Raw genomic sequence first — 11,331 nt, 5'->3', positions numbered from 1 at the left:
TTGTTCCACCTGCTAAAAGCTTTTGTTATAGGGATCTCCTTCATTTCAATGACAAAGTTTAGAACTCCCTTCCCCCCCTTCCCAGGCCCTCAGTAACTTTATGGTCCCTTGGGGAACATCTCTGCAACCCCCCTCTTCTGGCGCATGTGAACGGGCCAGAATTGCACACACAGACAAAACCAGACAATGGAACTTTCTTCCGAGAGGGTTTAAACATTTTGTACATGGCATCGTCATGTAGCTGCAATAGTGCCGGTAATAGACATGGTAGCTCATTAACTAATTGTATATTAGGATCAAGTGGCTGTGGCGTTTTGCTGGTCGCTTTTCACCTATGTATGGCCTGCTTTTTCCTAGCCTATCAATGGTTTCATGCTCACTTGGACTATTATATTTTATATTAGGCCTATTGAAGCACTTGCAAAAGACTAAATGTTTGTCATGTGTTTAAAGTGTGGTTATAAGGTTTTATGGTGTTTTATATTTATTAAAACAAAAAAAAGAGTTTCAGTCACGTGCTAAAAGGAGCGTAGCCTATCTAAATATATTGAGTTTGCATCTGCTTTCGGCAAGGTGGCTAGCCCTCCATGAGTTTATTGGAATTAAGGCCGTTCTTGCCTAATCCTTGGTTGTGTTGAACTTCTTTGTGGTGGAAATATAATTATCTCGCATTCCCTACCTTAGTAATGATATTAGGGCACAGCCAGCTCGCCAGGGTTTTTTTTTTTGAGTGGCCCGGTGTACAGAATTGAAGCACCAGCCCATGCCTAACGTTGTTAAACGTTGGCGGGATCTTTTCAATCCGCCTTGATTTCATTCAACAGTGCAAAGTCTGGCTCGTGAGAGAACACCCTAACACCTACCCTGTTGTTTCTGGCCTCATTGCCCGCCAAACACAATTTAGCATCAAGTGCCGCAATTAAGTAGGCTACGCAATGCGTTAATGTGGGACGACGCGTCTGCTAATACTGCCTGTATAACATTGGTACTATAAAGTAAGATTATTGCCCACCACACATTAGCCTACTGCCTATGTATTTTTCTCCAGAAAGATATGCTGAGTTATTTTTGGTGAAAGATATTGATTTTCAGCTCTGTAATTGATTGTCGATTGTTGTCCATGTGTGCGCAGTGGGACAGATGGTTGGGGAGAACATCCCTGTGCAGCTTTTTCCCACGGCTCACTCCAGGAATTTAAATGCATGGAAAGAACTAGCATGTTTCATTTCATATGAACAAAATCTTATATTTGTTACTGTTAGTCAATAGTCACAAGAACGATATATTCAGCTAGGCTGCGTCAAAAATAGTTAAGCATGAACTCATGTCAACCACTTGAATCCAATTATGCATTAAATAGGATAACCAGTGGAGACTACGAAAATGTTTAGGAAATATTTATAAATGCAGAGCGCAAGTAAAAGGCATTAAATTATATCCGAATCGCGCCTCTGAAAGAGCCCTAATTCTCTCCTGTGATTCTGCCATGGGGGTTAGCTGGGTCTGTATTGATGTAATTATCGGTTTGGGTCGTCTGAACCTCATGCCAGATGGTCCCGTGCCTTTCCAAAGCTCCAGTTGCTCATGTTTGCTGTCTGAGCGCGAGTATGAAGATGCTAATTCGCCTGGATCAGAAACTGGGGGTTGTAAAACAGTATTATGCACGAGGGGGGAAAAATGTCCGCCCGCGTGACCCGCTGCGAGGCGCATTCAGCTTCAGGGAACCCTTTTAGAGATTTGCCACACGCGGGACTAACAATAGTAAGGGCGCGCGAGGTCCGCCTCCCTCACTCAATGTAGTAACATGGGTATTTTGGGAAGGCTAAAATCACTGCACTGTTAATCCTCAGCCTGTTCAAACCTCCAATTCTCCAAATTCTGATGTTTTTTTGGAAGGAACATTATAGGGTCTTCAGTAGGCCCACGCCATAGCCATCACACAGAACATCGCGCGGATAGCAATGATTGGCCACATGGAAACCACTTATCAATACTCAATTCCAATTAAATGTTTAAGTTGCCAAATATCCTCCATTGGTACATCCAATAACACAGTAGCCTACACTTAATTGATGTTCATTACATTTTCTGAACTGAAGCGAACTGCACAGAACATACAAGAGGAATATGATTATTAGGAATGCTTCAAGTGACATCCAAATCTATTCAAACATTTCTAAATATCATATAGGCTAACAGTAATAATGTGGACCTCACACTTCAAATCGACAGTGGCACACGTTGTGAATTGCAAGAACAACAATGTAAGTCTGCCGGGGCTTCCCTGGGTCAATCTTTTGGACATGTTTAAAGTTGAGGCCTTGAATAATTCCTCCTATAGCTATTGTTGTGGCACACTTTAAAACGACGTCTTCTGTGGGGGCCGCGGGTTTGGTCTGCCTGGCTTCTGGCGTCAATGGTCCCTCTGTGCTGGACACGGCGCATGCAGGCTTAGAAGGGGCAACCGCTTGATTTAGAGAGGGGGGGGGGGACTGAGAGAAAGAGGGGTGGGGGAATGTTTTTGTGTGAGCTGAGGAAAAAGACGCAGTTTGGGTGCGGGGCGGGCTATGAGGGGCAGGTCGTCTACGGAGACCAGACACAGACGGTAGGAGCGCGCGACAGAGCAGGGTGCACAGCAACAGAAGCGGAGCTGCGCCTTTTCTCGCTCAGATTTCCACAGACACACACTCACACACACACGGACGACGCTCGTGGATGTATGCAACAGATCCGTCTCCGACAACAAAACAGCATTGAACAGAAGGTTTTTTCCCTGCTTTACTGGAGCAAGAAAGAGAATTATCTGGCATTTCATCTTGGTTTGTGATATTTTGATCATCTGTTTGATCACTCGACTTCTCGCCAACGGTGACTTGTTAGGATGATTTAACATGACAGACTTTTAAGAAGCCATCTCTTTTCCTTTTACCCTAGTCAGTGGAAGAATAGCCCCACTCCGGGTGCTAAAGATGGGGGCGAAAATGAACACAACCAAAGGGAATATATTTTCCACCGCACTATTGAAACTTATATTTTTGGTTGCCTTCATGCACGGTGCATCTGGGAAGACTTTGAAATACAAAGTTTACGAGGAGCAGAAAGTGGGAACAGTAATTGCAAGGCTTAAAGAAGACGTAGCGGGTGTTTTGTCTAAGTTACCGAGTTCATTGTCCTTTCGGTTCCGTGCTATGCAACGGGGGAGTACACCGTTTCTGTCGGTTCGGGAGGAGGACGGTGAGATCACCATTGGCACCAAGATTGACCGAGAAAAGCTTTGTGAGAAAAACCTAAACTGCTCTATCGAATTCGATGTTGTTACTCTTCCCACCGAATACCTTCAGCTTTTCCACGTTGAAGTAGAGGTCTTGGACATCAACGATAACTCCCCACAGTTCTCCCGTGCCATTATCCCCATTGACATTTCTGAGAGCGCGGCCGTGGGCACGCGCACCCCGTTGGACAGTGCTACGGACCCAGACGTGGGAGAAAACTCCCTTCATACGTACTCTCTGACCCCTAATAACTTTTTCAAAATTGAAGTAAGAACTAGAACGGATGGTGCCAAATACGCAGAGCTCGTGGTCATGAGAGAATTGGACCGTGAGTTGCAGTCCAACTACCAGCTCCAGCTTACGGCCTCAGACAACGGTATCCCCCCGAAGTCGGGCTCCACTCTACTGAAGATAACCATATCCGACTCCAATGACAACAGCCCTGCGTTTGATGAGCAGGCATATGTTATTGATCTTCTGGAAAACTCTCCACTGGGGACCCTGATAATTGACTTGAACGCGACAGATCCGGATGAAGGCACAAACGGTAAAATCGTTTATTCTTTTAGCAGCCACGTCTCTCCCAAAATACTGGAAACATTTAAAATTAACCCAGAAAATGGCCACATCACTCTAATTAAAAAGGTAGACTATGAAAGCACGTCATCTTATGAGCTGGATGTGCAAGCTCAAGATCTGGGTCCTAACTCTATCCCAGGACTTTGTAAAATCGTCATCAAAGTGGTGGACGTGAACGACAACAAACCCGAGATTAACATCAACCTGATGACTCCCGGTAAAGAGGAGGTGGCCTACATTTCGGAGGGCGCACCGGTGGACACATTCATAGCGCTGGTGCGCGTGGACGACAGTGACGCAGGGCTGAACGGTGACGTGGTGTGCCGCCTTCACGGCCACGGCCACTTCCGGCTCCAGAAAACCTACGAGAAGAACTACATGATCTTGACCAATGTGTCTCTGGACCGTGAGAAGCGGTCAGAGTACAGCTTGACCGTCATAGCGGAGGACCGAGGTTCCCCCAGTCTCTCAACCATCAAACACTTCATAGTCCAGGTTCTGGACGAGAACGACAATCCTCCTCAATTCGAGAAGAGCCGCTACGAGGTGTTCAAGTCGGAGAACAATTCCCCCGGCGCTTACCTGATGACCGTGGTGGCGTCCGACCCCGACCTGGGCACCAACGGCCAGGTGACCTACGCGGTGGTGGAGGCCCTGGTCCAGGGGAGTCCCATCTCCACCTACGTCACCATCGACCCGTCCAACGGCGCCGTCTACGCCCTGCGCAGCTTCGACCACGAGGACGTCAGCCGCATCGCCTTCACGGTGCAGGCCCGCGACGGCGGCAACCCCGCCCTCTCCTCCAACGCCACGGTGCTCCTCACCGTGCTCGACGACAACGACAACCCGCCCGTCGTCCACGCCCCGCCCCTCCGCAACCACACGGCCGAGCTGCCCGTCTGGAAGCACGCCTCCGCCGGCCAGCTGGTGACCGTGGTCAAGGCCACGGACCGCGACTCGGGCGCCAACGGTGAGCTGAGCTGCGCCATCGTCGGGGGCAACGAGGACGGGCTGTTTGTGATGGACGCGCGGCGCTGCGAGCTGAGGACCAATGGGAGCCTGGAGGCGGCGCCGCGGGACGTGATGGAGATCAGGGTGGAGGTGACCGACCGCGGCACCAGCCGTCTCTCCACGGCGGCCCTGTTCCGGCTCTCCCTGAAGGAGACCATGGACACCATGCCGCCCCCACCCACAGGCCCCAGCCAGCCACCCCTGGACCTCTCCCTCATCATCATCATCTCCCTAGGTGCCGTCTGCGCCCTGCTTCTGGTCGTCATGGTGATGTTTGCCACGGCGCGCTGTAACCGGGAGAAGAAGGACCCGCGCCACTCGTACAACTGCCGCGTGGCCGAAAACACCTATCAGAACCACCCCAAGAAGCCCTCGCGCCAAATCCACAAGGGGGACATCAGCCTGGTGCCAACCGTCAACGGTACTCTGCCAGTACGGGCTCACCCGCGCTCGCCGTCCGCCTCGCCCGCCCCCGAGAGGGGCACCATGGGGAGCCGGCAGAGCCACCACAGCCGCCAATCGCTCAACAGCCTGGTGACCATCTCCTCCAATCACGTGCCAGATAACTTTGCCCTGGAATTGGCGCATGCCACACCCCCAGTCGAGGTGAGAGGGAGAGAGTGATCGAGTGATCGAGTGAGAGAGAGAGAGAGAGAGAAAGCGAGAGAGAGAGAGAGAGAGAGAGAGAGAGAGAGAGAGAGAGAGAGAGAGAGAGAGAGAGAGAGAGAGAGAGAGAGAACATATGTTAGTGAGGTGGAATGTTAAGCCAAGATAGCCTCTTATGTTACATGAATGTTGAATTCATATTTTAACGGTTGGCAATGTGTAGTGTGTTAGCAGGACTTGCTTCCATAAGAGTGCTCTCTGCTAATGTTAGTCTTTGAAGCTCTCTGGAGCTTTTTGGAATGTGGAATAAAAACCCATCCATTAAATATGTCTCGTTCCCCTTCACGAGGAACGGAGGAGGTATTCTTAGGAATGATCTCAACTCCAAGATAGCTGCAGATAGACAGCAGAGGAGGAAGATGTCGATGTGCTTGCTCTGCCCTGTCTTATATTCGGTATTTGTTCTGGGTTTGTTCCCCTCGCCATGCTTTTTGCGTTCAGCCCTTCGTCCCTTATTATTATTTATGTTGATCATCATCCCTCGTTTAAGACCACGTCACGTCACATCAGCGCTCACCCATGTCACATGGCCCTGCCTGTCCGCTCTCATCAGTTGTTCATTTTCCCCTCTTCATTTTTTTTTCTTCTTCTTTTCCTTCCTTTCGTCCCCCACCCTCCCCCCCACCCTCTTTTTCCTTCTTTTTTTGTCCCCCCTTTTTGTTGTTCCTTTCTCTTTGGGATTGTAGCAAGTCTCACAGCTTCTGTCAATGCTCCATCAGGGCCAGTACCAACCCAGACCCAGTTTCCGCGGCAACAAATACACAAGGAGCTACAGGTAAACCCAGCATTTGAAACACACACCTAGAATGAGGAAAACACAACCGATGGTGATGATGATGATGATAATGCACATAAATAATGAATAGTTCTCCTGTCAGCAACAGCTGCATCTATTTGGATAGGAACCCATCACACGACACCGATTCAATCCAAACATCCAACAATGGCCCATCCAATGGCCACAACTCAAATAATATGCTGCCTTTTGCAAACCATGGAAGAAGCTGTGCTGCTACTGTAGCGCCCAGCCTCCATATGCTCCTATTAGCTGACTTGCACTTCTATTTGATAGGGGACAGACGTCACACAGAGACTTTAATAACTCGATAATAGCATGCTAAGATTTCTCCCACTGAGAATGTCAGAACTCTGTTTCCGGATTTGGATGCAAGCATATGCCTAAAACCGTTTGATGAAATTATGTCAAATGTGATCTTGAAGTAATATGTGAAAGTATAGGCGCATGGCTTAATCGGATTTCTGTCCCTGTCTCTCCAGGTATGCTCTGAACGACATGGACAAGTTCAGTCTGAAGGACAGCGGTCGAGGGGATAGCGAGGCTGGGGACAGTGACTACGAGGCTGGCCGAGAGTCACCCATCGACAGGCTCCTGGGTGAGGCCTTTATTGAGCTTTACCCCCCTGAGGCCCAGGGCCAGCACAGACCGCATGCAGGTACACACCCTCACCCCTCCCTCCCTCACCCTCCCTCACCCTCCCTCACCCTCCTTCACTCCATCACTTTCACCTCCCCTCACACTCCCTCACGCCCTCCCTAAACCCTCTCACCCCTCTCCCCCTCCCTCCCTCTCTCAACCCACCCCTAAACCCCCCACCACAACCCCTCCCCCCTACCACCCCCATCTTTAGCCAGAGCTACCTGAAGCCTCACCCTCGCCCCCCCCATTCCTCCTCACTCCTACAGTCCAACTCCCCCCCCCCGTAGAAACACAGGCAGTAAAGCGAAGAGACAGAGAGGCAGGCGGTCAAAATGGAGTGGGTTTCTGAGGCTTTGTGAAATTCATTTTTATTTTTTTATCAAATGAATCTGTCGGGTTAATCTTTCATTTTTCCCCTTTCATCACCAGGGGACCCAATCTGGCTGCTCTCAGAGCGCCTGTTTTTCCCCCCGCTTGCTCAAATGCACTTTTCATCTGCCCTAAGATGTATTATAAATGTTCCTTTCATGTTAATGAGGGCTTAATGAAGTCCCTGAATAGCACGACTGAATAGCACGCTGTGTTTAATGAAAGCTTTAAGTTGGCATATTTGATTTGTCTAATTTATTCTTTAGAGATTTTTTTTATTTGAAGATTTAATATTGAATAGAGAGACTTGAAAAGGAAAAAATACAGGCTTTTAAAGCGGGGGTTCTTTTGAATGGGTAATAAGCATTGATTGCGCCTTGTGAATTGTCGTCCTGACACGCTGTATGCATTCAAGGTAGTGGTCTCTCCTCTGTGTCTCATGCAAAGTACTGAACCTTTTAATTAGTGCAGATTTCTGCCTGTCTGCCCGGATACAGCAGGTGGATGAATTTACTCTGTTGAAGACAATGAGAAAATACATTGTTCTTGACCCAAATCCTTTAGATGACAGCGCCCCATTCCATTTGCTAATAGTGCTTGCTCAAAACTGCTTGTGCAGGTGTTTGTGCTCGGTCACGTTTTACCACAGCGTGTTCCCTCTGCGCTTTGCTTCTCTTGCGTCGTTTCATACCAGCGTGTCCCTGACCGTGCCTTTCTCCTCCCCCCCAGCTATGAGACTGTGCACCGAGGAGTGTCGCGTCCTGGGCCACTCCGACCAGTGCTGGATGCCCCCCCTGGCCTCCCCAGCCTCGGCCTCCTCCGACTACCGCAGCAACCTCTTCATCCCTGGCGAGGACCCAGGGCAGGCCAGCGACCCCCAGGAGCCCCCCCAGACCGCCGAGCCCGCCCAGCGCAGCCAGAGCTTCTCCACCTTCGGCAAGGACGCCAACGGGGGCGAGGGCGAGGAGGGCGGGGACGAGGAGGGGGGGGGCGAGGACCTGTGCGGGACCACCTCCCTGCTGTCGGAGATGAGCAGCGTGTTCCAGAGGCTCCTCCCCCAGTCCCTGGACTCCTACGCCCAGGTCAGTGAGACCCAGAAGGGCGGCGGCGGAGGTGTGGGCGTTCCGCTGGGCGGATCCCTGGATCGGAGGCGAGGCCACCTGCCGGGGAAGCCCAGCGCCTCCGCCCACCAGCAGGGCGTGGCGGCCTGGGCGGCCAACACACACTTCCAGAACCCCGGCAGCAGCATCGGGCCGGCGGGCCAGAACGGCTACCACACCCTCAAAGCCAGCACCAAGCTCAGCAGCCAGAACAACCACCCCTCGGCCCCCAAGAACAGCCCTCAGAACAGCCACAGTCACAACCAGACCCCCAAGAACAGCCCCCTGCTGACCGCCATGGTCAGCCCCACCATGGTGGTTCCCGCTGCAGCCCCGGTCCCCGTGCAGGTCCCCCTCCCCGGCCCCTCCTGTAAGTGGCTGCCCGCCATGGAGGAGATCCCCGAGAACTATGAGGAGGACGAGTTTGACTCGGTGCTGGGGCAGCTGGGACAGCTGCAGGGCAAACGCAGCGACAGCCACCACGAGCTGATGGACGCCAGCGAGCTGGTGGCCGAGATCAACAAACTGTTACAGGATGTGCGGCAGAGCTAGAACTTCCTGTTAGCCTTCGACCCCTCTAACGCTGACCTCTTAACTTCCTGTCTCTGAGGAGCCCTGCCATATTTATGGAGGCAGAGAGTGGAGGAGTCTGGGTAGCAGAAAAAAAAAGATGAAAGATGGAAATGAAGGACAAACACAGACCTGCAATTGTCGTTAAAGTTGCAATTCTAACGTAAATGTGTTTTGTGAATGCTAAATATCCAAATAATGTTTGTACTTTCTGGTTTGGTACACAATGTACACTATGTGACTGTATTTATCTTTGTATTTTAAAAATACATTTGTATTCTTATATTTATAAAAAAAAAATGTATATAAACCGAAAACAATCAGAAGTCTATTTTTATATTTCAAATGCATGTTAAGTACAAAAAATAATCAAGATTTTGACATGCAATTTGAAAATCTGCATATTTAAACTTGTCTTTTGTATTGTATTGTGAAACATTGTTTTTATTGTCACTATTATTATTATTATTATTACAGTAATATTATTATATGTATACATGGATATATTAATTATTGGACAGAAGTTTTGTGGGGTATTGTGGGGAATTGGGGAGAAATGGAAAAAATAAAATGACAAAAGATACAAATATGGACAGGTCTCTGTAATGCATCTTTGGCTTAAGTCCGGCATCAGTTTACACAAGTTACAGAAGGTTAAAGGTATCTTAAGGTCTCACTCTCAAAATGTTTAGAACTACGTCGTAGTAGTATTGTTAGATTAGATAATACTTAACACAAAAGGGGGACAGAGAAGGAAGAGAGAGAAAGAGAGATAGAGAGAGATAGAGAGAGATATTAAGACAGACAAATTCTGTAGATAGATTCAGTAGATCGATATAAGCAGAGAGACAGATGGACAGACAAACAGATATAGATAGATAATTCTGCACTGACACTCTAAATTGAGCTCAGGTGCCTCCTGTTTCCACTGATCATCCTTGAGATGTTTCTACAACTTGATTGGAGTCCACCTGTGGTAACTTCAGTTGATTGGACATGATTTGTAAAGGCACACACCTGTCTGAATAGGGTCCCACAGTTGACAGTGCATGTCAGAGCACAAACCAAGCCATGAAGTCCAAGTAATTGTCCGTAGACTTCAGATACATGATTTCTTCGAGGCACAGACCTGGGGAAGGGTACAGAAAGATTTCTGCAGCATTGAAGTAGGTGGTCTCCATCATCCGTAAATGGAAAAAGTTTGGAACCGCCAGGACTTCTCCTAGAGGGTGACCGCCCAGCCAAACTGAGCGATTGGGCCAGAAGGGCCTTAGTCAGGGAGGTGACCAAGAACCCGATGGTCAATGACAGAGCCGACAGGGTATTGTGTGTAGAATTGAAGGGAACACATGTATTGAATCCATTTTGTGTCTATAGTGTGAATAAGGCTATAATATAGGGAAAATATGGAAAAAGGGAAAAGGGCTGTGCATCGGGAAAGAAGGGCTTTCCCGATGCACTGTATAATCATATGATAGACCTTTCTGATTTCTGGAGCTCACCATCAGCACCCCCTATTGGTCAAACGTGCTACCATGCATTCAATAACAGTCACTTGCTGTTCAACATGATCACTCTCACAAGCTTTATACACACAACCAGGGAAGTCAACAGTTAATGTTTGATTAAAAGCACAGCGAACCTAGAATAGTGGTTACCTTGACTTTCAGCCTGTTTTATGAAACCTACAGGTTTAAGAAGTTCCCTGACAAAAATCAATGCTCTTTTACCACCACCACTAGCGATACCACTCGAATTGGTGCTCACGACTTTAACCATCTGAAGCACGGAGACAGAGACAGAACAGAGCCCCCTGCTGGTGAAAAGGAAGTATTGCCAGTTCTGGTTGCAGCTCAAGCAGGCCCATAGTTACAAACCTGGGCTGCTGAAGTCAGTCAATGCTCTTAACCCTGCAGTTAAAATAAACTAAGCACACTCATCCATGAGAAATATGCAAGTGAAATACATTTACTGATTCATTAAGAATGTCTTAACAAGCCGAAGGACATTAACCAATGTCTTCGTATACACATGCAGACTTTAAGTGGCTTTGTGTGCACAAGAGCAGGTGTGTGTGTGTATCTTTATCCTAGAAGTGTATCTCTTACCCAGCATGCATTTCCTACCCCCAGTGAATCTCAAAATAAACCAAAACGATCATTTAAATTCTATTTCCACAAGGACACAAAGAGATGAAGCCAAACAACAAAAACAAGGTTAGATAACGAGAAAATGAAAAAGCCACATGATTATTCGGTTTTTAATTTTGCACCGGCAGAGCAGATAGGCTTTATGTCTGCTAGACTGCTGAGTCAGACAGGTTTCC

The 11,331-nt window shown here is 48.6% G+C and overlaps 1 protein-coding gene across 3 annotated transcripts; it reads left to right on the top strand.

The window, feature by feature from the left end:
* Positions 1-2,603: 2,603 nt before the first annotated feature.
* Positions 2,604-9,560, top strand: pcdh18b (protocadherin 18b). Of its 3 annotated transcripts, none has more exons than XM_062476605.1 (4): positions 2,604-5,468; positions 6,215-6,303; positions 6,807-6,982; positions 8,065-9,560. In XM_062476605.1, exons 1-4 carry the CDS (start codon positions 2,970-2,972, stop codon positions 8,985-8,987), a joined length of 3,687 nt encoding a protein of 1,228 aa, XP_062332589.1. In that variant the 5' UTR covers positions 2,604-2,969; the 3' UTR covers positions 8,988-9,560. The 3 variants fall into 3 exon arrangements, with proteins under 3 accessions (XP_062332589.1, XP_062332590.1, XP_062332591.1); XM_062476606.1 differs by having other exon boundaries at positions 2,605-5,468; positions 6,248-6,303; XM_062476607.1 differs by having other exon boundaries at positions 2,605-5,468; positions 6,807-6,922; positions 8,065-9,559.
* The last annotated feature ends 1,771 nt before the right edge of the window (positions 9,561-11,331 follow it).

Source organism: Osmerus eperlanus, chromosome 13 (assembly GCF_963692335.1).
Source record: "Osmerus eperlanus chromosome 13, fOsmEpe2.1, whole genome shotgun sequence".
Lineage (NCBI taxonomy): Eukaryota > Metazoa > Chordata > Actinopteri > Osmeriformes > Osmeridae > Osmerus > Osmerus eperlanus.
The sequence above is the reverse complement of the archived record's forward strand: the minus strand, read 5'-3'. Positions and strand labels throughout refer to the sequence as shown.

Excerpts from the sequence above, each read along its gene's own strand:
- pcdh18b (XM_062476605.1), top strand. The coding sequence starts at position 2,970 with ATGGGGGCGAAAATGAACACAACCAAAGGGAATATATTTTCCACCGCA. Across the intron at positions 5,469-6,214 it reads ATGCCACACCCCCAGTCGAG|CAAGTCTCACAGCTTCTGTC; the intron begins GTGAGAGGGAGA and ends TTGGGATTGTAG. Across the intron at positions 6,983-8,064 it reads CCAGCACAGACCGCATGCAG|CTATGAGACTGTGCACCGAG; the intron begins GTACACACCCTC and ends CCTCCCCCCCAG.